The following is a 22,902-nucleotide window of genomic DNA, read 5'->3' as shown; positions in this document are numbered from 1 at the left end:
TTTCGGGCATGATGAACTCTGGTGAATAATTTCTTCTAGGTGATCTTTGTTGATGTCACGCAGCTGCTATGTTTTCAGAAGAGATGGGTGGTAAGTTTTGGATGTGAAATTGAAAATCGATACGAAATATGTCAACATGTACCTACTTTCGAGGATAATACCAGAGCAACCACACCTCGTGTGAATCTAGGTGAGGTGTAAAATACTATGTACACAACATGCCAACATATTTGATATGGACCTAATAGAATACTTCCTAGACTGAGTAAAAACTCCATTTTGTATGTGCCTTAGCTAGACAATCATATTGACAACTCATGGATAGTTGCCAATATGCTAATAGGTACTTAGGCACCTGACATTGGACCACCTGGTGTTCACTGTAGCCATTCAGTAGCAGGCGGGCTTTTCTGTTGTTGGTCATGGGGGGCCATAGTTCTCATAGGCTATCGACCGGGAATCTTATGGGAGAACATAATATTAAAGGTAAAGCATTGTGGAAGTACCCTTTCACTCGCATACGACGTGGTGTACCTAAGAACTGCTTAAAGGAGAGTATACAAATTTGATATATCGACAAGACCTTCTGCTTGGTACCTACCTATCCAAACTAATCGATATCCAGTTCGTATATGTGCGTTAGGTGTGCTGTACAACACACAGCTAGTAAATTGCTACAGGCATATGCCCCCAATAGCCCTAGAGTCTTTCGACTTTGTATCCATCGTCGAGTACACTTCTAATATACCTGCTATACACACCTCCTAATATCGACCATAGTTTCGAGATTGCTATTAGTAGAATATCGACTCTAAGATCTGATAGCCTTATCTGATGTACATTAATAGGTAGATATATTTTGTTTACTTATTTATTTTGACATCTGGGTAAACAGTTTCCCTTCTTCTTCCCACAACAAACCAGATTCAAATTGAAGTTGAATCAAATTCCTCACACTGCAACTGCTACACACCTACGTCTCGCCTACCTAGTAGGCAATATCAATCTAGGTCTATACCTGTCTATTCAGTATTACACTACTGCAAACTCTTCATTTGACAAATATTCACCCAATCACCCATATCATTCCGAAATGGATCCCAACAACAACAAGATCCTTCATCCTGCTGTCATAGCACAGCTTTATGGGGAGCAGAAGCCCGTCTTGGAGTGGATAAAAGATTCACACCAGCATGGAATTGGCGACCCTGATGGCATCCCCCAGATCGTTGCTGTTGGAACCCATTCCTCTGGAAAAAGATCCGTACTCGAAGCTATCTTGGGCGTGGAATTGCCAAGATTAGACGATAAATACAGACCTTTTGCGATGGAAATCGTGTTCCGTACAAGTACTCAAGCCAACTCGCAGGTACAAATTCAGTCTTGCAATGCTGAAAAGCCAAACCCCGAATACTCTAGTCCATTCGACGCGTCATTGCTGGACAAGGATACCTTCGTCCGTATCGCTCATTGTGTCAGACAGAGCCTGTCGAAAGCCGAATTTGTCGGGCTGTCTTATGTATTAAGGATCAAGATCACAGGCCCGGACGTACCGAATCTCAAGGTTGTGGACTTTCCTATAGGTGGTTATAATCAACGGAGACGGGAAAATATCAAGGATGGAATGGTTTACCATGTAACCGAAAGCTATATGGCCAACCCAAATAGCATCTTCTTGGCCGTCATCCCGGCCGATAAACTATCTGAGGAGCAGAAAAAGCTCGACCGTCACCTCTTAAGACGTGATGTATTCTTCAGCAAGAGAGTGTATGTGATTACCAAGCCAGATGTTCATATGCTCGACTCATCGGCAAACGAGTCTAACGTTGGGGTCTGGAAAAATCGCCTGAAAGGACAAGGGCGATGGCACATTCTTCATTGCCCAGTACTGGGCATGCTAGCTTGGAACGGCGGCAGCAACCTCAGAGATGCTTCCGAGGATAATTACTTCAAGAATAGCCATTGGGCAGAGGTTCCTACCCCCAACCGAGGCGCAGAGTCGCTTCGCAAGAAGCTCAGTATCCTCATCGTCGCATTTATGAAACGAGATATTGAGAAGCTAGTTGGTGACATCGGCAGAACCAGCCGAGATATTGATGAGCAGTTGAGACGCTTCAAAGAGCCCATCTCGACGCCAGAAGATATGCGAAAGTATCTCGGACGTATTTCCCAGAAGTATAATGCTATATCTCTACATGCACTCGAGGCAAATTACTCCGAGGATAGCTTCTTTGATGGCCTGCCCTTTGACGAGATGATTTTCCGAAAAGATAAGGTTCGAAAGCTTAGAACGATGTTGAACACCCTGGCCGACGTGTTTGCCAACGCATTGATATCGAAAGGTTCGAGCCGAATCATCGTCCCTGAGAGCCAGGGGATCACTTGTCGACAGGAACGGATTGCTGGCGCATCGAGGAAATTGCTGCCTTTCGTGGACCAATTTTACTACCTGTGCCAGATCCGTAACCCTCCAGAAGTTAAGTTAGAAAAGTTTTTGCGTGAAGCCAAACCAGAATGGCTGGCCAACGCACCGGGTGGTATATCCATACCACAACTTTTCCAGGACGATTGCCAGCGCTGGGAAGGCATCGCGAATGATTATATTACGTATGTTTTCCAAAAGACCCGAGAATTCGTCGAATATCTAATAGGCCATATTCTCACCCATGATACAACGACACGATCTGCGATCCTCACCCAGATCATATACCCATTCCTAGACGAGAAGCTTGCGGAATCGCTTCGCGAGACGCGGAAATTAAGTCTTTGTTATAGAAATGGGCGGACACCGCCCCAAGAGATTGGTTTCCCGGCCAATAATATCAGGGGATTAAAGCGAAGGGACCAGCTCATCGCAGAAGCGACAATGGACGAGGCTTCAACGAGTGAACAGAACATGATAGCTTCGTTAGAAAGATATAACACCTATTACGAGGTAAGCTTATCACCATACATTATGACTTGGAATACCACTCACATCTCTCACAGACATCACTCCAAAACTTCGCATGCATAATCGTCGGCCAAGTTGCGCAGTCATGCTGGAGATACCTCCCGGCCGTATTATTCCGTAAGGTCGAAGCGATGACAGATGAGGACATTGAGAGGTTGGTAGCAAAGCCGGCGGAATTGAAACTTATTCACAAGCAACTCCGTGAGGATCGCATCGCCCTAATAGATGGGATCAATGCCTGGAACAGGTTGAAGGAGAGACCCTTCCGTGAGTCAATCACCTCATCCGTATAATTCGCATTGTGTACTAATAACATGCTCTTCAGCCGACCCATTGACTGTTCTCGGGGCCCCAAATCCCTTGATATACGCAACTCCTCGTAGTGTACCAATCGGACCGCCCCATCCTCCATTTACTCACGGCGCAACAGGCGCTCCATTCGCAATGCCACCGGTGTATAACGGACAAGGCCTAGGACCAGTAGCCGTAAACAACCCGCATGCACGATACCCTTACCCAAACATGAGTACCCCCAATGCCGTCCGACCTTATCAGGCCATTCCTGGTCAACCGTCGACTGGAGCCCCTATTACTGGAACTCCTCAGTTGCAGAACCGTATGGCTCCCCAACCACAAGGCGGGCAACAACAGCAGTCGATTAGAGCCCCCGCTGCCAAACCTCCTCAGTTCCCGAACCATATAGCTCCCCAACAACAAGGCAGGCCCCAAGCACAAATGGCTCCTGCTCAGTCTGATATGAGATTTATTCTCCGGGCCGTAAGATCTAGCATTGGCCTAACAGAACACCAGATACGATATATCATGTCTGTTGCTCAGGCAATGCCCCGAACTAGCGAGACGACTGGTAAGCCAAAATCTAACAACTGGGAGCATTCGCATCGCGGATGAAATAGTAGGCCTTCGTACTGACACAGACCACCCGGTTTTCTCGAATATAGGACAGCAATTCATGGCTAGACCCAACCAACCTGTTCCAGCTCAGCAGTGGGCCGGCGGACCTACGAGTGGTATTCCCCAGGCCTCGCCCGTCCAGGCCTCACCCGTCCAGGCCTCACCCGTACAGGCCTCAACCGTACAGGCTGTCCCTGCCCAGCAGCCGATTCGCGCACCTACGCCTGGTACTGCTCGGTACCCACCCTCCCCGGCTGCCCCTGCGCAACAGCCAATTGGCGCACCCATGACTGGTACCCCGCGGTACTCACCCTCCCAGGCAGCGCCCGTCCAACAGTGGAACGGCCCGCCTACGACGAATGCCCCTCAGGGCTTACGCCCTATTGCTTCCCAACCGTATGGAAGCCAACAAGTGTCATCAGGCACCACCCAGTCGACCCAGGTACTGATTGCAGCGGCACCTATTGGAAGACCTTTGCAGCAGCTAAGTCCTACGCTTAACGAGACTACACGCCGCGTACAAGAGCTATCCGTTTCGCGTCAGCAGTCGCCACCAGCTATCCTGGCCGGTAAGTCAAACCCCCACCCAAAAGGGGACAGAGAGAAGTCGCGGCGCGAGACAACTTGGTATACCTTAGTACTGACACACAAACTGCACAGTAAGCAATGGTCCGCCATCGGGCGGAGGTCCTGCTCCTTCGGTCGAGCCTCCATCTCGCAAACGAGAACGGAGCGAGGAGCCGGAGACGGCGCAGGGCCAACCGGCGAAGAAACGCGTGGATATTCGCGACTGATGGCATCTTCTTGCTTCGATGTGGCCTTCTTGCTTAGGCCCGCACTTTAGTGTGGATGGTGGATTACCATCTTGCTATGTAATCAGGGAGTTGATCGATCAATTGGCATGGACCTGGTCTGCAACGAGAAAATGGGGAGGATGAAGACGAAGAGGAATTGGGAAAGAAGAAGCAAGGGGAATGATACGGTGGGAAGTGACCAAGAGGCCCGTTTGCCTGGCCCTACCCCTATCACTGGCCATTATTTCACTCATTGCTTTCTTTTGTCGGTTCCTTTTTTCATGTAACAACACAAGTTCATGCCGGATGCCCATGGCAAGATTACGAAATGCATGTACTACTAGGTTGTCAATAACATTCATCCCCAATACCTTGTCCCTTATAACCACGTAGTTATTTTCCTCAGGAGAATTCCTGGGCCCTGATGGCTCTGGACTCATGCTCTATGGTTTGCATCAAGCCATACGAATTGACTATATCTCTAGGGCGGGAAACGAACATGGCCGCGTCGAAACGCAAGTGATCCCAAAGCGAAGATCATCCTGAATATCGCAGCCCATCGAGGGAAAGAAAATGAGATGCTCTTGGGTAGGTAGGTAGTCAACGAAGTTTGGGCCTCGCAGATAACCAATACCACTCTACGTAGCTACCGATGGACATTCTAGAGTACCTAGTAAAGGGAAATTACTCGGACAGACAGACCCCGTCACCGCCTCTATCACATCCCACCAGGCACGAGGCCACGAGCGCGACTCCCGGTATCACACGCCCGGTGTCATTCGGTGCGCCTCCGAGAGTTTAGCTTCCGGGGCCTACGTTACATCAGGCATGGAATATAGACCTTAAATATGTTATCAAAAAGAAGGGCTTCGCGAAATCTCATAAGGGGGCCATTCTGGTGGAAAAGCCACCTGCTAGGATAAGTACCTAACCTAGGTAGGTAATATATTCGGTAGGTAAGTCAGTTTGAGCTTCATCGGCATCAATTATCGTTCTCAAGCCATCTTATCTCCACGTTGTAACAGCTTATATAGAACGGCCCACTCTCTCGGCGTTTACCACCCCCATCTCACAGCAGCCCCTCGCTTGCATATTCGCTATATTGTACGAGGAACGATGCAAGGGCGGGGGGGGGGGGGGGGGGGGGGGGGGGGCGACTTTCGCCGCTTTGACAAGCTGGTCGTAAATTCTTACCTATAACTAACCACAATCCCCTAGGTTAGGTGTCACGCATTTCTCATCTCACCCGCATAAGTTGAGCCCTTTCTCTTTTATCAGTTCCCGTACAACCACCACAACCCCCCATGTTTGCAAAGCTGAACAACCAATCTACCAATTAGAGCAGCAGCGTTCTTTTTCGTGAATTAAGCCAGCCCAGCCAGTCACGTCCGAGTTTCGGTAGGTAGGGACCGGACGAACCTAGATCGAAAGCTTACCTTGCCGGGTAGGGGAGGAAAAGCTGATGATGGGAAGGAAGTGAGTGATAAGTCTAGATCTCTTTCAATACTACTACCTACACTGCCTCCTACCTAGGTTACCCGACGACTTGGAAGGGCGGGCGATTACCTCCTTCCCACCGTAGACACATGCATACCTACCTGTGCTGCATATGCTAAGTAGGTAGGTAGGCAAGTAGGCCCCCTGGTGTAATATACGACGAAGAAAATAAATGAAAAGAAAAAAGATAACCTCGTATAAGTCTTGGCATGCGTTGAGGGTAGGTATTCAAGGTAGCATTGATTGAAATCTTGGGTTGTGGCTTAGGTACCGTACTTAGGTAGCTATCGCGCAACCTTCAGCATGAATTATTTACTATAAAGCCATGACAATGTCGCTGTCAAGTGGAAAGGAATTACACCAGTCATTGTCACATCTGATCCTATAATTCAACAGCCTCCCTCCGGACTACAGCACACCAAGCGCCAAAATGTACCCCACGCTCGCCCTTACGCTCGCTCTCGCCTCGACGATCGCGACAGCATGCGAACTCCCCAGCTCCCAGCCGCTCTCGAGCAACATCACGGAGCCCTTCTCGCTGCAGGTGCAGAACGCGTCGTTTCCCGAAATCCACAACCACTTCCTGAACCTGTGGAACTGGGGCGGCGGCGACCAGCACCTGTTCGTCAGCCCCGCGGGGAACTCCACGAGCGAGCTCACGCTGGTCGACGGCGTCATCACCTTGCCGTGGGACCCGATCCGTCGGGCCGTTATCAATGGAGAGGTAAGTCCCAGTTCCCCCACCCCTATAAGGCCACCCTCTCCCCCTTTATAGGTATCACTAACGCGATTTTATGATAATAACGTAGTATGAACCCAAAGACAACACGACCAAGATGTTCATGACGGAGCGTGGCGACCCACGCGCCGTCTTCGACGTCGTCTACGGCTGCAACCCGGACACGGACGCCGTGCAGGTCGAGCTGACCATGAAGTCGCGCGGCGATCTCGAGCAAGGGGGCAGCATAGGCGTCCGCCCCTTCGACGGCAACTATGACTTCCGATGGACTCCGGAGGGGAACACTGGTAAGTCTTTCTCCTTCTCCCGCTCTATCGAGCCCGATACGTTGGGTTTATGCTCATCGGTGAAATTGTGGTTTCGTCGTGTGCCTGCTAATGGTGCGGATGCTTTAGCGTACGACCCCGAGCGGCCGTGGACAAAGGTGACGTTGGCAATAGTCCGGTCCGAGTAGCTTCGCGCAGCCTTCGCGCAGCCAAGCTTCCCCTTTAATCAAAGCTGGAGCATCCATCTATCTAGGTCAGGTAGTCAGCAACGAAGTCTCAAGTTTACATGAACATAAGCATTGTGTGTACATTTTTGGAAAACAAAATTTGATTTTCTCTGTATGATATTAAAAATAGTCAATAGTTACCGATTTTCTCTCATTATGTAGGTATGTATATCATATGAATGCGAATGGACCGTCACTACTGTGATGCCATTGAAGAAACATTAAGCAAATATCGTAAATATGCCGTGGAAAGTCGTACAACGAGAGCCGATATTCGAACCTGCCTACCAACCCAGATTATCGATGATATAGAAGATCCTCAAAGTAAATATAAATGTACAATCTAGGCTTATACAGTATAAAAAGCACCTCTCAAAAAGGAGATCACGATACCCAAGGACGTTTCTTAGAGACATGCCTCGGGTTATTCCTGTTCTCTCTTGGAGCATTTACTTGCGCAAGCGATGCGGCGACGAGGGGGTCGATGAGGCCGTAGCCGCTGCGTGATTGTGATTGAAAACTACACTCGTTAGTTACTTTCGTTACTTTCATATTACAGGGCGGGGGAGAGGGGCAGTCGTAGAGAGAGTGCCCGGGTGGTAACGCTTACCTCTGCAAGCTCGCAAAGTCATAGCCCGCCATCGGGTGCTGTAGCGACCTATGATTCTTGCAAAACTGTGTCCCCCTCACGCTCCTCAGCCTGCAGTTGGGCCTGCTGCATTTATGCTCGATGCAATAATCGCTCCCCAGCTCCGCCTGTCCGGTGCAAGACTTGGATGCCTGACAGGAATGGTCCACGCAGTACGATCCGCCGGGAATACGGGAGAACCCGCAGCCCATCTCGCCGCAGGTGTGGTCCTCGCAATAACTGCTTCGCTTCCACCGCGGCTTGAGACAGATTGTCGAGTCCCACGAGCAAGAGTGGCGGCCACATAGGCTTTCTTCCATCACGCTCGCTCTGGTACAGCTTTCCTTGGTGCAAGTGTGTAGGCGGCAGAAGTTCCCGGAACCGAGCGGCGTGCTTATGCACACCTGATTCCAGCTACATGCATGTGAGGAACAAAGGCCGTGATGTCCTTTACATCGATTAATGCATCCTCGTCGCGTACACGTGTGATCTTCACAATAGGTATGGTCCGGGCCACCACGGCCGTTCGGGCATCCTTCCTCCCACATACAAATATGATCGAGGCAGAAACCACTATCACTGCTGCGATCCAAGCAACCAGGTTGAGCACATGTATGTCGCTGGCAAAACTGGCCCCCTTCCACCGGCTCGTCGATACACCCGGCTTTGCGAGCGCAGACATGGCTTGCACAGAACAGGCTACGGGGGATGCATGGGTTGCAGCATAGTTCCCGGCGACACTTGTGCGCTGCACAGCACCCAAGATTCGGTACCCGGGGCCACACGCAGCCTTCGGTAAATGGGCAAAGATGGTCGTCGCAGAAATCCTTATTACGGGCCACCGGGGCATAACACTCGTCTTGGCGACACGTGTGGTCCTTGCAGCACATATGTTTCCTCTCGCCCTTTTCATCGTCCCAGAACCGCGGGAAGGGACAGGTACGTCGTGGACATTCGTGCTCAACACAGTGCGCCAGCTTCGAAACCACCAGAAGACAGCCTGGCTCGGCGCAGGTGTGGCTGAGGCAGTAGTCGCCGGCGACATCCTCAGTCTTGTATAAACCCTCGACGCATTCTCCTTTAGCACAGGTGTGATCGCTGCAGTATCCGTCGCTAACAAGCGCCCGCTCGACGCATTCGTCCGCGTGACAAATATGACGTGAGCACCATGTCGAGTCGTCTATCCGAGCCTGGGGGCATCTACCTTCTCGACATTTGTGTCTCCGACAGAACCCGCTCTCCGGAATAGACGGCCTCTCGCACGATCGGCACTTGTGCGGATCACAGTGGCGGAAGCCCTCGAGGTGCGCATCTGGACACCCTTTCGTGATGCACTTATGTGTGCCGCAGTAGCGACTTTTTTCGAGTCGTCGTAAATGGCAGTCCCCAGTCGCGCACTCATGGCGCGGACATAGACTACTATCTTCTCTTCGCGCTGCCTTGCACCGGCCGACGGCGCACTGGTGGTTGGGGCAGAAGTCGCTCGGTTTCAAGAATCCCCGCATGCAACCGTCGACATGGCATTTGTGTTTAGAGCAGTACTTGGAAGGAAGCTCGTGCTGCTCGGCACAGCGCTCGCTCCGACAGGTATGCGCCTCGCAGTATCGATACTCGTCCTCGGGACTAAGCGAGTGGCAGCCGTCAAGCTGGCAGGTATGGTGTTCGCAGAAGTTCGAGAGGCCGTTCCGAGGATAATCACAGTCCCGCCAGCCACACTCGTGCGCGGTGCAATACCTCCTGCCGCGCCCCTTTTCCCTGCGGCCGACGCACCCTTCCACACCACATTCGTGCTTCCTGCAGTAGCGGCTCGCGCCCGCTATGATCTTGTAACAAAACGTCGATTGGCAACGCGGACCATTTGCCGAAAGCTGTGGAACTAAAGCCATGGCGTTGTCTTCTACAGCGCTTTGCTCATCGTCCTCGTAAGGAACCAGTTGGGTTGAGGTGACCATGTCGTGCTCAGAATAGGCCGGGGGCGGGGTTTCGGGCCTCCGCACTCGACGCCGTATTGGCACCGTTGGGCGCCGAGAGGAAGTCATTCATTCAAAGATGCCTCGTGATAACGGCGATTCCGGAACGAGGCTGGGTAAAAGAAGAACATGAAAATATGAAAAGATAACAATGAATATAGAAACAACAGGATACAAAGACTCGATGCGTTTGGCTGGCCTGTTGGTGACTAGCAAGTAATGGCTATTATCTAGGTAGGTAGCCGGTATAGGGAAGTAGGTAAGTAAGTAGGTAAGCGATGCTTGGTGATCGTGAAGATCCAATCTCAAGTGGTAGTCGGCATGAAAGTTTGTGCTTGTCCGCCAACGCAGCACCCACTCATCCGTTTTCAAAGTGGCACGGCATTCCATTCGTCGCTGCCGAGTGGCCAACACCGGCGAAAGCAAAGTTGGGGTTTGATAGGCTCGCTGCAGGCCCCCTACTGTGGGTTGAAGATATGTTGGATAATGGTTGGTTCGCGATGTTTTGTGGTGAGGCGCGTGCATATTGATCCATTGGAGCCTCTTCGTTCAATGATTGACGATTTCGTTATCAAGAACCACTTAGATCTAGACATTGGAATGAGGTATGCTTCCGGCATAGGGTATCCTTCTCCACGCGGGGCCAGCGTGCCAACTACACTACAGGAAATATCGCCAAGACATACTTACATATGTAGCTATTGACTTACTTAGCTCAACATTATGGCATTATTAGCATCAATGATTATTGCCATAGTAGCTATGCATGTTGTACATGGTGGCCACCTCTGAGCTCAATGCCCAACCACTCCACTAATAATACACTACGCATAACCAATGTTATGAATGGAGACGATTAATGCATTCGGCGTGACATCTTCTGATATAGGTGATGATATTTAAAGAAATGCTGAAGTTATTTTCATTATCATGTCCTGACTGCTTAGAGCGTAGAGTAACTATGTATTAAAGGATGAGATTTAACAGAAACAATGACTGAGCCAAAAGTTCAAAAGTTGGATGCATTAGATTAACCTAACCTAGGTTAGATGCATTAGCGTGCCCGCTTCAGCATCACGTGCGTACTCTTAGTGTCACGTGATCTACTGACCTAAGAGATCACATGACTCTATTCATACATAGGTTAGTACCTACTAATACTAGTAGTATGCCGTGTTTGAAGCTTGAGATTCAAATCTTACCATCTATTTCAAGGTTGAATGTCCATAACAAGGTACGGCGAGGGAAAAAAAGGAGTGTTTAGTTTCAAAGTACTGGAAGAGTCGCTTAGAAGAATTAAGAAACACCAAAGACAATGGATCTCATGCGGCTATCATATATGATTCTATACAAGCTAGGTATACATAACTAGAGTCCATATATAGTTCCTTAATTACACAAGAATTCTTTTTAATCCAAGCCCCCATCACTCCCCATCACTCCCCACCCCTCACTACCTATCCAGCATCGCCATCTCAAACCGGGTGAAAAAGATCCCCAAACGCCTGCGCAACCCTCTCCACCTCCGCCTTATTCCCCTCACCTCCCTTCCTGCAAAACGGCTGCGGCGCCAGGGGCAGCGTGATCGACTTCTCCGGCGCCGTGACGATCGTCAGCACCTTCTTCCCGCCATCATCGCTGCACGTGACCTCCGTCGTCGCGCTGTACTCCCCCCCGCGCTTCTTCCTCTGCCCGTACATCTTGCTCAGGGCGCTGTGCACGCCGTCGCAGCTGAGCGGGTCCCCCGTGAGGCAGACGGCGTTGCCGATGCGGCCGTGCGCGTACTGGCAGCACTCGTCCGCGGCGCTCGTCTTGATCGCGCAGGTGTGCTGGGCGGCGGCGGCCGGGGAGAGTGGGTCCGACCACGAGATGGAGCTCGCGCCGGGTTTGGGCTTGCAGGTTATGGCGCCGAGGGAGGTGCTGGCGAGGGGGAGGAGGAGGGGGAGGAGGGTGTTGGTTGGGAAGCGCATTTTGGATTAGGGGGGGTGGAATTGGGTTGTTGTAGAGGTTGATAATGAGGATTTTGATAATCAGAGTGCTGGGAGAGAAATTTAAGGGGTCGAAGTTCTTTTCTTTATTTTAATTTTCGCTTGATTGCTGAATAGAGCCTCCATGATCGCGACGATGAGCACCCCTTTTATATACCGCTTTCAATAGTCTGATATTCAATTTCTATATAACTTCATGTTACCCAGGTACCCACCTAACCATGCTTCATAGGAGTGTGCGGCGGGTGCGGCGAGGGTGAGCTGACTAGCAGGGTAACCGATGGCTAACGCAGCACTTGAGATCCATACTTGCTATGCAGGTACCCAGTAGCCTACAATGTTCCTAATTATATCTCTATTAATATAACTCCCCAGATGATCTCTGTCAATTAAGCAAAATCAAGCAAAGTTAAGAGATGCCCAGGTTAGTCAAGAGATCAACGAAGGATTCGTGCCTGAGCTTAACTTGACTAGGTTTGTTTAAGCTGGCCTATAGCACCGAAGGACGATAATCATTGTAAGACGAATGGAGTCCGAATAAAATACCTCTACGCCTTGATGCGTGAAATTCCCAAATTACGTAGGAAATTCGTGATAGTTGGTTATCGTTACGACCGATTCTTTGTCATCTCAGCAGTCTTTTACAACGTCAGGATGCTGCGCCTGACCGGGGTTGCATCTGGTATTAGGCAGGTAAGTATTGGACACCTACCTAGGTATGATAGGCTATGTTGGACTTGTGGCTATCTGACCCAGGAATGGTCTTATAACCACATGTAATGATCTAGGACTACGATCCCCGTAGACGACGTTGTGAATTAGCTCCAGCAGGAACGGCGGTGACAGTTTACGGAAGGAGTTCTAAGCATACTGACATAAGTACCTCCCTACTGATTTAAGATGTTATTATGCTTGAAGCTTTTGACCTGGTGATCAAATTCGTTATGTGTCTGCATAGTATAGTATACTCTCCAGTATAGAATCCAAGATAGCCAGATTGTAGTTGGAGATCCGTAAATATCGTCAAGTACAAGAGCTCATCGATAGTTCTGCAAAGCAACCGTTGTTGGGAAGAGACTACGAAAGTACGGACACCTACCTAGTGCAAGAATTATATCCACTTCAATCTGGTGTGCCTTTGCAGGAGTAGAAAGCTGCCCTGTAAGACTAAATACTTTGGGTTATACGTTAGATACGTGCCTGAGTTTCGACTAAAACCTCATGGGCCACATGCAACTATGAACACCGACCGAAGGATCTCACAAGACTGGAGACATTCATCCATGTAGGCGGGCACAGTTGATCCGATGCTGCTCATCATAGGCCGTGTTAGCCGTGCCTATCTTCCAGTTCCGGGCATGCAGTGGATCACATCTATGCCCCTTTAGTTCAGAATTGAAGCTATTCGCACGTCTTTAACGGTGCTTACTTAGCTACCAATGTCGTTCTATAACATCTATTTTTACACAAAACTTCTTTCGTACTTTCCAAAACGCACTCGATAAGGTCTCGATAAGGTCAATAGCAAATAACCTGGGCGCTGAGCAAAATCGCGGATAGCTTCAACGAATTCCCAAATCTAAGCACCCCCCTCTAACACATCTGACTAACTCGACATCGACCCATTGATACTAACTGGATCATTCCTCCGCGCCCTATACCACGCATCGCCCTCATCCGTCCTGACTCTCCTGAACGGCCTCCCTCTAAAGCACCTATCAACAGCCTCACACACACCCTTCACGCAATTATCATCAACCCGCACATCCGTCCCCTCCCCAACCCTCTCCCCCACAAACCCCAACACCCCCTCCAGCTGCCTCACCCACCCGGGCAAATTCTCCGGCGTCGCTATGCTGGGAACCTGCACCACAACCTCGAGCACTCTTAAACCTCCCAACAGCGCTTCCCAAGCCGCCTTATCCAACGCCGGCGCGCGGAAGAACGTGACGCCGGGGACGTAGTAGAAGCGGCTCTGCGTCCACATCACAAGCCTTAGATATCTCACACGACTTAGATTCCGCGCGCCAACCGCGTGGAAGAAGCGGAGGAACGTGTCCTTGCGCTCTAGCTCGACGTGGAACACGTTGCGCGCGTACAGGACGTCGAGGGCCTCTGCGCTGAGGCGCCGACATGAGCGCAGGATACCGGTGTGCGGGCGCAGTCGCGCGTCGTAGTGCGCGCACGCGTAGGCTGTTGTGGTGGTTCTGCCGCCGCAGCAGTCGGGCGCGTTTTCGCGGGCGAGCTGGCGGAGGTGCCGGGCGGCGGTCGTGAACCATCTGCGTGCGCAGGCGATGGGATGGGGCTGCACGAGGAGGTGGGCGTACACCTCGTTGCGGAGCTCCAGCGGAAGGTCGAGGAATCGGAAGTAGGAGGTGACGTCCCCGCTACTACCGTTGTCTTGTTCCCGCTGCAACGCCGAAGCTTGAATTGTATTTTCGGCCATAGTATAGTGTAGGTTAGGCCCCTAGGTTTAAGTAGTACTAGACCCTTAATCTCATGTGCGTGAAGCTTAACAACTATGACCCAAAGTCGAGTATGCTTTGATGTGATAAGGAGAACGCTATGTATCACATCAGTCTTTCTGACTCATAATACCGACATATGTACATAAACGGCGCAGCGCATGAGTTGAACTTGAACTAAGCTTTTTGCGATTTTAGTGTCTTGGTTTAGAAAGTCCGTCTATACCCCCACGTGAGTCGTCAAATTGGCGGTTGATCTTCTCAATGTATGAAATAAGATCTCTAGAAGGCAAATAGTATTGGTGATGATATTTCATATTTCAACTCAAAGTGAGAGTCATTCATAGATTCGTATAGCATTAGCATTAATACCATTGTGTCTTCATCTGCTCAACAGCCTCATTGCCAAACAGCTCTTGGACAGCCCTAACGTGATCTCTAGCCAACGTGGATGGCTTCAAATTTTCAAATGCCATACTCCAAACGCGTTTTGCCTCATCGTTGCTGGTATCTATGGCACTAATCCGACCAGCGTGCTGCGCTAGCATCGGATACGCGCTGATCCTCGCCAAGCCGTGGTCCCGGGCGAATAGTTTTGGCAGCATGTCGGCTCGGCCCGGGGTTCGCCGCTGAGAAGCGGCCATCATGTACCTGGATAGCGGCTTTACGTGTTCGCGATTAAATACCAGAGCCTGGCTACAGCACCCAAAAAACTCCTCACGGACTCCGGGTGGTGAGCCGATGAGGGATGCCTTGCCGGAGGCGAAGAAAAGCCATGCGAATAGTGGCACCGCCAAGCCGCATGCCACGAATAAGGTCCACCCGTCCAGGTGCCGAGCCAAGTGTCTCGGCATCTGCCTCCGCATGAACAGTAAGACTAGTAGAAGTGGAATACCCACCACAAGAGAGATTATGTGAATGTTGTTACTCCTGAAGCCAGTTCCACCATACCACCCAATACTTCGTTCCTGATTGAACAACCGTAAATAGAGCCATGTATTCGGAACGCCTGGACTGATCTGGCCCTTCACAGGATTTCGTCTCCGCGGGTCCTTCATCATGTCCTCGATGGTTTGTAAATTCTTCAGCGTCCTTGCCGCCCATCCATCGGCAAGTAGAATGTCACCCTCGAAAATGGCAACGTATGGCGCTTCGGTCGTTCTCAGGCACCGATCGAGGGCGTACGCGTAGTCAAACACGGACTTTTTCTCGAGCGCGTGCTTGTTTTGTCGATCCTTGGCGTATCCCATAAGTTCGCGAATCTTGCGATCCTTCTCGGTGGCGGGTAAGGTCGAGTTATAAGTGAAGATTTCATCGGCAATACTGGCAGAAGACAGCTTGGCATAGCTCTTATGTTGAGTATTTGGGTCTGGGACATCGGCAAAGAATACTTTCAAATGCGTAGTTTCTCGCTCAACACGCGACATATTCGCCAAGAATGAGCCCACAGCGCTATCGATGTACTGGCGCCCCTCCATACTTCTTCCGACGGTTAGGAAGACAGCACATATCTGCGGATCGGCTACGGCTTTACCAAGATGCTGCTGTAACGCGTCAGGATTCGCTATGGCGGCATCGAAGAACTCGTCTGCCTCGGCTTGGCGGGTGAGGGAGTAGAAGGGATCGAAGCCATGTTTTTCGGAGAAGAAGATGGACAGGGGATCGCGATAGAAGTAAAGGGAGCCGTAAATGGCGTATAATGCGACTGCGGTCAGGAGGAGGAGCAAGGCGCGGATGCCAGGCTGAGCGAGAGCTTTTTGTGGTCGATAGATCATTGAGCGAGTGGCGTTGTTCGTTTGGTCATCATGTTTTTTTTCTTCTTGGGTCTTTGCTACCTTTTTTTCCTCCTTAAGTAGGACATCTGGATGTTAGGTACATATCATTAATTGCAACATTGGATATTCAAATGTTGTTAAAGTCCGGATCTCTGTGGGGTAACGGTCCCTGTAAATTATGGCACTATGTAGTATGTACAATACTAGGCTATGTACTAGCCCATAAGTACTACCTACCATGCGTAGTAATGTATTGGACTTATGTCGGAAACCTTACATGTGTAGCCTTCAAGGTTCGACGTTGTACGATGCAAACGCTCCAGTGAGAACTATGTAATATTCCTTATATTATTCCTTATAAATTGAAAGCCTACTAGGTACTAAGCCTACTAAGCCTACTAAGACTGCCGGTACTACTACAATTACCCCTAATCCTCTTGAGTTTATATATACACCCACCAGTACTTGGTAGCCTTTCCCGGCCATTTTTACTTTCGAGTTTCTACTTTCCCCTTTCCCCATCTGAGTCCAAAAACTGACATAACGTGGTTTAGACATAGCGTGCTCGTCATGTAGTAAAAGTTACCAGCGATCAACATCCACTTTCTTTTAGTATCAGTCTCAGTCCAAGTTGCTTATTCTGTGTGCGTGATACTAGTGCCTCAATGGTAGAATTAAGAGGTTATAGAGATGGTTCAAATGATCATGTACCATACATATTTCGTTTAGACTTCTGGACGAAAATATTGGTTTCTGGCTGGAAACCCGTGGAGGTAGGTATCTTTCAGTCACATTAACTGTGTCTCTTGGTGATATCGCAACGTGGAAGCGATGACTTATAGGTAAGTACAAATTATAAAGAAGGGCGTACCTCCAGAGGTAGCTCTTGCTCGAGTATAGAAATAAGTATATAAATCCGTTCGATAGACTCCCAGTTCAAACCAGAACCCATTCCATCATCTCTTCATCTTCTAAGCATCCAGAGTACTAGAATACCTAGTCTGTCTATCACTACTCATTGATTCAGTATACTCCTCTCTATTAGCATCTTAACTTTGGAGACCACCATCAGCAAACTGCATACTATATAACAAGACATCACCCACATCAATTAGCCCAAGAGTTCATACCCTCTGAACGCTCATCGGCACACCACACCCACCGACCATAATTCCCTTCCGCTGCCCAACTTAGCCACCGCTACGAAATGTTCCACTCTAACGCCTAGTTGCTCTGCGAGGAGGAGGCCGAGATGCGGAGGATGGAGAGTGGGAGGATGAGATAGAGTGCGGGAAGAGCAAGGCGGAGGTTCCTTGGTGAGCTACATAGCTGCCAACTGAAGTTGAAGTCGGCGAGGGCTCTTGGCAACCCAGCGTGGCCAGGACAAGAATAGTTGAGAGTCGCTAGGGATCGTAGTCGTGCACGGGTCTTACCGGATGCCGAAAACAAGCATACGCATCTCTAGGTATTCTCAACCGCCCCCCCGCAGCTTTCTACAACAGGAATTCCCCCGCCACTGCAACCGCAACCGCAACCGAGCACTACTCAATCTGACCTGAGAGGAGAAGACTCGGATCTTCTCTTCTCTCTTAGTAGACAGTTCCTTTAGATTTCCTGCTTGTACCGCTTGGTTGATGTCTTGCATCTGGTATGGATATCTTGGATTCGACCTGTGGATGGCTAATATGGGGTAGAGCTCCTAGTGGGTAAGGAGCTGGATGACCTCGTTATGGATCACGTGGCAACACTTCAGCACTGCGAGCGAGGATGAGACGTTGCCTGAGCAGGCTTGGTTTTGTTCATTATTTTGTATTTGTAGGTAATTTTGGCATTTTTGCCTCAAAGGTTTTAATAACATCGGAGTCTCTCCCTCCCCATTGCGCGTGGTTCCCTTATATGCATCTTTTTTTTTCTATCATACATTCATGTGTCTGTCATGTCCACCAAATGCCTGCCGTTGTAACGCCTTGGGTCGCCTGAATCCATAAGGAGTCTCTCCCCAAAATCGGAGTGGTGTGTAGTAGTAGTGAGACTGCTTTACCACGGTCCCTAATTCCGTGGTATACTTTTTAAAGTCGGTAGTAGTACAATACAAGTAAATAAAATGTGACATATATCCGGGATATCGTGGGGATAGAGCCCTGCAGTTGTAGTAGATTGGGGATTTATCATTGCCTGCTTTTTATATATAGTCTCTTCCGCTCTTCTGCATCTCGAGGAGCCTCCAACCCCTTGTCTCGGGGTTGTTGACGTCTTCGGGGGTTCGAGTGATGCCGATGGCGTAGGTGACAAGTTGGACTTTATCCTCCATTCCGGCGGCAAGCTGGTTTGTCTTGGCGTTGCGGTATACGTGGACCTCCTGTGTTCGGCAGGTGATGATGAAGATTGGGATCTCGCCTGGGTCAAGCATGCGGGCTTTCATGATGTCGACGTGCCGTATATCTAGGATTCGGCCGTCCGACTTCAAGCCGGCTTGGAGATATTGCTTTGTCAAGGCTTCGTATACCGAGTACTGGGCCGCCGAGAGCCATAATTTCAATGTCTCAGTATCGCCTTTGACGTAGGCGTCGAGCACCTCGGGTAAGATATATTCTCTAAGCTCTTGCAAGAACGGTTCGATCTGGAAGTTGGGGTCCATGGAGCGGAATTTCTTGATCACCATGGCGGTTTCGTTTTCAGCAAAAAATCCGGCAACGCGATCGGTGATGCTTCGCGCCGTGCTGATCAGAGGGTTCTCGGATTCCTGGTATACGCTCTTCATGTTGAACAGTCCCTGGACCAATTTGTTCTGATCTTTGAAGTCCCGCCATGCTTCCTTCCAAGCAGCATCTTTGTGAAGGGTGACGTTTGTTCCAGCGCTGAAAGGTATTAGAGTTTTTCAATACATCACGTCCAAATGTCAGGTAGACTTACTTGGGATTCTCGGTCATTTCTTCCACCTTGCCATGGATGGAGCGAGCCTGCTTCTCACGAAGCTCTCTTGCCTTTCTTCGTTCTTCCTTTTCTACCCAACCGCCGTATCTGGAACTACTTCCGTCGTCAATGACATCCTTGACATTTTTGTATGCCTCAGTCTCTCTTATTGGCTTGGTTGCTTTGTCCAGTATATCTCCAGTTAAGTTTGCGCCTTTTCGAACACCTTTCATGACTGGTGTCTCCCAGGTCCACGCCGCACCCTTTCCAACAGCGGTAGCAGAAGTCTTCAAGACCCTCCCTGCCGTTGATGAAACGGCGCCGGTCGTACTCTCGTACGCTTGACGAGCTCGCCGAACGGATTCACTTTCGGTGAATGAGTGAGCGGAGTCTGCCAGCTGCTTCGTCGATTCGTTCCATTCCTTGGAAGCCTGGAACTCAGTCTTCATGGTTTCCATGAATACTTGCCATGGCGTCTTGTCGCCGTGGGGAGGTGGCGGGGGTAGATCTTCCTTTTTCTTTTCCTCTTCCTTCTTTTCCTGGCCATCCTGCTGCTTGGCCTCCTCTTCCGATTCAGATTTTGCTTCGGAGTCTGCGCCGGAGGCGGCCTGTTCGGCTTTCTCTTTAGGTTCCGTAGGATTTGGGTCCGATTTTACATCTGACTTGGGGGAATCTGTTTTGGTATCTGATTTCGTTCCCGACTTGGCGGTTTGCTGGGCTTGCTCTTGGAAGGATCGGTATGTTTGGTGGAAGTTACGTAGTTGTAAGGTAGTTATGGTTTCCGGAACAAATGGAGATCGGATAGAAGTGAAAGGCGATGAGGAAATATGCGAAGATGCGAAGAGCGCTGCATTATAGCCCGCCGGTTTGGGAGTCCCGGCGCTCGACAGTAACCGTCGATACCCTAGAGATTTACCGCAAGAGCGAGAGGCAGCTGAGGGCATGGCTAACAAGGCTGGCGGAGGAACGCCTCTCGTAACTTGGCGGAGAGAAGTCATAGTATGATGGGAAAGATAAAGGGCCTAAAGAGACCCTGAAGTTCTTGAGTAAACCGCACTTATAAGAAAAAAAATAAGAAAGAAAAGAGTAAGGAATTTCTTCACTGATGATGTACCAGGGCCGAAGGCGGGCCAGAGCGGCAATTCCGAAAAAAAAAAAAAATACTCCGAGTTGGAGAATTACAAAGTACTGGGTAGGTACCTACATATCGATACATAACCAGACCATCTAACCCAGATAGGCATCATAGGCGGTAAAGATTGATGAATCAACCAATTGTCATCCTTCTTTGTATCCATTAACCCCGCCATTTTTAGATTTAGCTCAGTGCAAGTTACATAACAATTGTCAATTCTCGATTCTTCAATTCAATTCTCATGCTGCTCAATTAAAATTTCAAAGCTTAAACGACCTCAATATTCAACAATTGAAGTCACCGTCGCCGCCCAACCACACCTTCCCACCTCCAAAATCAAAATCAAAATCCACCAAAAATTGTCAACCCTCATGTCTTTATAATGAGCCGATCATCCAGTCGCCTATTGGCGACCATCCGCACCCAAACCTCAACCACCACCTCCCCCTTCTCCCAACATATCCGACCCTTCTCCCACACATGCATACGAGCAGCCGACAACCGACAACGGCCCGGCTCCCTCCTCGACTGGCAACCCGTTAAGCCGCAAGGGTTCGAGCGAGATCCCGCTCCCCCGCGCTCCCCCGCCGCCAACGACATGGAGCAGCTGCACCGGCTGCTCGCGCAAGACACGCTCGCCCTCGCCCGCAACAAGCCGACGGCGCGCGACCGGCTGCTCCAGGAAGAGGAGTCCAAGGACCGGGAGGACTGGGGCCCGCCGGACGAGCCGTTCCACTTCCACGTGTACGCGCACAAGCACAACGCGCACGTCACCGTGACCAAGCCCAACCGCAACGCCATCATCTCCATGTCCACCGGCAACATCGGCTTCAAGAAGTCCAAGCGCGGCTCTTACGACGCCGCCTACCAGCTCGCCGCCTACGTCATCGACAAGCTGCACCAGGGCGGCTGGCACAGAAACATCAAGGCCATGGAGGTCGTGCTGCAGGGGTTCGGCGCCGGCCGCGAGGCCGTGACGAAAGTGCTGTTGGGCAGCGAGGGGCGTATGCTGAGAGATAAGATCGTGAAGGTGTCGGATTCGACGAAGTTGAAGTTTGGTGGCACGAGGAGTCCCAAGCCGAGGAGGTTGGGTTAAAGGGGGAGGAAATGAAATTAAAACTGGAATTTGGGTGGGCACGAGACATGAACGAACCCGAGATATTTCAGTGTATATCATATCTATCAACAGGCCGTATACATGCATGTACAACATACATATAAAAAAAAAAGTTCAATGAGCATTGAATACGTAATATCAGCCGGCGTAAAAACAAGCAACAAAAGCAAACTTGGATTTGGTATCAATCAAGCAAGTCCCCTCAACGCCAGCCAGTCAGCTAGCCAGCCAGCCTAGTTGCCGTCGCACCTAACTAATCAGAGCCAACGCCTTAAAATGCATACTGGTATCCCTTAACCTCTCATCGTCTCCATCTTCGTCTACATGTGACTACGATGTACTAGCCCTACCCAATGGGGGTGCTCTCTCTGCAGGGGGCAAAGCCCGGCCACTCGTATCTCGTGCTAGGGCTTTCCCCTTATTGCTTTTTCCATGCTGGTGTACCACTTCCTCACTGGTCCAGCCCGAACTATCTTCTCCGTCGACCTCGCTCTCCGAGGTCGCCAACCTTCTCTCGATGCTGTGCCTCAGCATCCGCGTGGTCTCATGATCATTAAGTCCCTCTTCGTCACCCAAGAGCTCACCATCCGCTGTTTCGAAATCTGGGGGTTCGATCCAGTCACGGGGCACAACGCAAGGTAACGCAACACCAATACTGGCGGCACGATTGAGCCAACCCGGACCGGGGCGACCCGTCAGCTTCTCGCAGAGGTAACTGGTGAAATGATTGCAGTTTTTCGTCAATAGGTTATAAGCAGTTCCTAGGAACTCGTCGGAGGCGTGGCGCACGATGGAATCGATCTCGGCTTGTGTCGCAAAAGTGAAACCGTGAAGTAACTCGATTCGGAAGCTACCGCCTGGCGGCTCGGTTTTCGGACGTGTCCAGTATACTCCGGTCATGCCGCGCTGGTCATGTCCACCGTAGGCGTATTCTTTGCCATTTATCACGACGCCGGAATGTAGGAGGGAAGCGCCGACGGTCCAAAGTACGGAGGAGAGGCGGCCGGGCTGTTGTTTGGTGTGTTAGTATCCTGTCTTAGGCAACCATGACTTGGCTTCTTAGGTACTTTCAGCTCATTCACTTACAGGTAATAAGTCGTAGACATTAATAACCACTTCTGTTCTCGATAACGACAAGGTTGATCGATGCGACTGTTTGGATGTTCGCCTCGACGATGATTTCTTAGTAGTAGACATGTTGGAGTTTGTATAGATTTGTCCAGGTGGCGATGAATGTAGGGACTCGGAAGTATGTAAGGATAAGCCGCAGTACGTATGAAATACCTAGTTAGAGCGGCGGGGGAATGGTTTATCGTCAAATGTATTTCCCTTACTAGAATGAACGAGAATACTAGTATATGGTAAAGTTCTGACGAGTCATTGTGAATGAATGGTACCAAGTGGAATAATAATAAAATCAAATGAATTGAAATAGTTGAACATTAATGAGCATTAATAACAACAAATACAATTGGCAAAGAGTTCCAAGTTCAATGTTGTGACTTGGAAAGAAAGGATTCCTT

General features: G+C 50.0%; 9 protein-coding genes across 9 annotated transcripts; 3 read left to right on the top strand and 6 right to left on the bottom strand.

The window, feature by feature from the left end:
* Window positions 1-1,093: 1,093 nt before the first annotated feature.
* On the top strand, window positions 1,094-4,659 carry GGS25DRAFT_520318 (uncharacterized protein; the record flags this gene model as incomplete). The annotated part of the gene is made up of 5 exons (XM_049263870.1): window positions 1,094-2,935; window positions 2,989-3,220; window positions 3,279-3,818; window positions 3,913-4,434; window positions 4,526-4,659. 5 exons carry the CDS (start codon window positions 1,094-1,096, stop codon window positions 4,657-4,659), a joined length of 3,270 nt encoding a protein of 1,089 aa, XP_049117492.1.
* A 1,927-nt stretch (window positions 4,660-6,586) lies between these two features.
* On the top strand, window positions 6,587-7,349 carry GGS25DRAFT_520317 (uncharacterized protein; the record flags this gene model as incomplete). Its single annotated transcript, XM_049263869.1, has 2 exons — window positions 6,587-6,880; window positions 6,966-7,349. 2 exons carry the CDS (start codon window positions 6,587-6,589, stop codon window positions 7,347-7,349), a joined length of 678 nt encoding a protein of 225 aa, XP_049117491.1.
* Window positions 7,350-7,772: 423 nt separating this feature from the next.
* GGS25DRAFT_513769 (uncharacterized protein) lies at window positions 7,773-10,055 on the bottom strand (the record flags this gene model as incomplete). The annotated part of the gene is made up of 10 exons (XM_049262915.1): window positions 7,773-7,908; window positions 7,999-8,036; window positions 8,079-8,756; window positions 8,790-9,020; window positions 9,060-9,216; window positions 9,250-9,337; window positions 9,374-9,753; window positions 9,787-9,822; window positions 9,853-9,884; window positions 9,918-10,055. 10 exons carry the CDS (start codon window positions 10,053-10,055, stop codon window positions 7,773-7,775), a joined length of 1,914 nt encoding a protein of 637 aa, XP_049117490.1.
* Window positions 10,056-11,461: 1,406 nt separating this feature from the next.
* Window positions 11,462-11,956, bottom strand: GGS25DRAFT_520315 (uncharacterized protein; the record flags this gene model as incomplete). The annotated part of the gene is made up of 1 exon (XM_049263868.1): window positions 11,462-11,956. The coding sequence occupies one exon, from the start codon at window positions 11,954-11,956 to the stop codon at window positions 11,462-11,464; it is 495 nt and encodes a 164-aa protein (XP_049117489.1).
* A 1,401-nt stretch (window positions 11,957-13,357) lies between these two features.
* On the bottom strand, window positions 13,358-14,612 carry GGS25DRAFT_219193 (uncharacterized protein). Its single transcript, XM_049256937.1, has one exon. It carries the CDS (start codon window positions 14,418-14,420, stop codon window positions 13,581-13,583), a length of 840 nt encoding a protein of 279 aa, XP_049117488.1. The 5' UTR covers window positions 14,421-14,612; the 3' UTR covers window positions 13,358-13,580.
* Window positions 14,613-16,510, bottom strand: GGS25DRAFT_219192 (uncharacterized protein). The gene has a single exon (XM_049256936.1). The coding sequence runs from the start codon at window positions 16,212-16,214 to the stop codon at window positions 14,805-14,807; it is 1,410 nt and encodes a 469-aa protein (XP_049117487.1). The 5' UTR covers window positions 16,215-16,510; the 3' UTR covers window positions 14,613-14,804.
* A 1,785-nt stretch (window positions 16,511-18,295) lies between these two features.
* Window positions 18,296-20,285, bottom strand: GGS25DRAFT_219189 (Tim44-domain-containing protein). Its single transcript, XM_049256935.1, has 2 exons — window positions 19,128-20,285; window positions 18,296-19,072 (listed from the first exon to the last, which is right to left on the bottom strand). Exons 1-2 carry the CDS (start codon window positions 20,123-20,125, stop codon window positions 18,397-18,399), a joined length of 1,674 nt encoding a protein of 557 aa, XP_049117486.1. The 5' UTR covers window positions 20,126-20,285; the 3' UTR covers window positions 18,296-18,396.
* A 359-nt stretch (window positions 20,286-20,644) lies between these two features.
* GGS25DRAFT_520311 (translational machinery component) lies at window positions 20,645-21,358 on the top strand (the record flags this gene model as incomplete). Its single annotated transcript, XM_049263867.1, has 1 exon — window positions 20,645-21,358. The coding sequence occupies one exon, from the start codon at window positions 20,645-20,647 to the stop codon at window positions 21,356-21,358; it is 714 nt and encodes a 237-aa protein (XP_049117485.1).
* Window positions 21,359-21,592: 234 nt separating this feature from the next.
* GGS25DRAFT_219162 (DUF862-domain-containing protein) lies at window positions 21,593-22,750 on the bottom strand. The gene is made up of 2 exons (XM_049256934.1): window positions 22,466-22,750; window positions 21,593-22,387 (listed from the first exon to the last, which is right to left on the bottom strand). Exons 1-2 carry the CDS (start codon window positions 22,574-22,576, stop codon window positions 21,710-21,712), a joined length of 789 nt encoding a protein of 262 aa, XP_049117484.1. The 5' UTR covers window positions 22,577-22,750; the 3' UTR covers window positions 21,593-21,709.
* Window positions 22,751-22,902: the final 152 nt, after the last annotated feature.

Source organism: Hypoxylon fragiforme (assembly GCF_022984875.1).
Source record: "Hypoxylon fragiforme strain CBS 206.31 chromosome Unknown GGS25scaffold_4, whole genome shotgun sequence".
Lineage (NCBI taxonomy): Eukaryota > Fungi > Ascomycota > Sordariomycetes > Xylariales > Hypoxylaceae > Hypoxylon > Hypoxylon fragiforme.
Note: the sequence above shows the minus strand (reverse complement) of the source record. Positions and strands in the feature narration are given on the sequence as shown.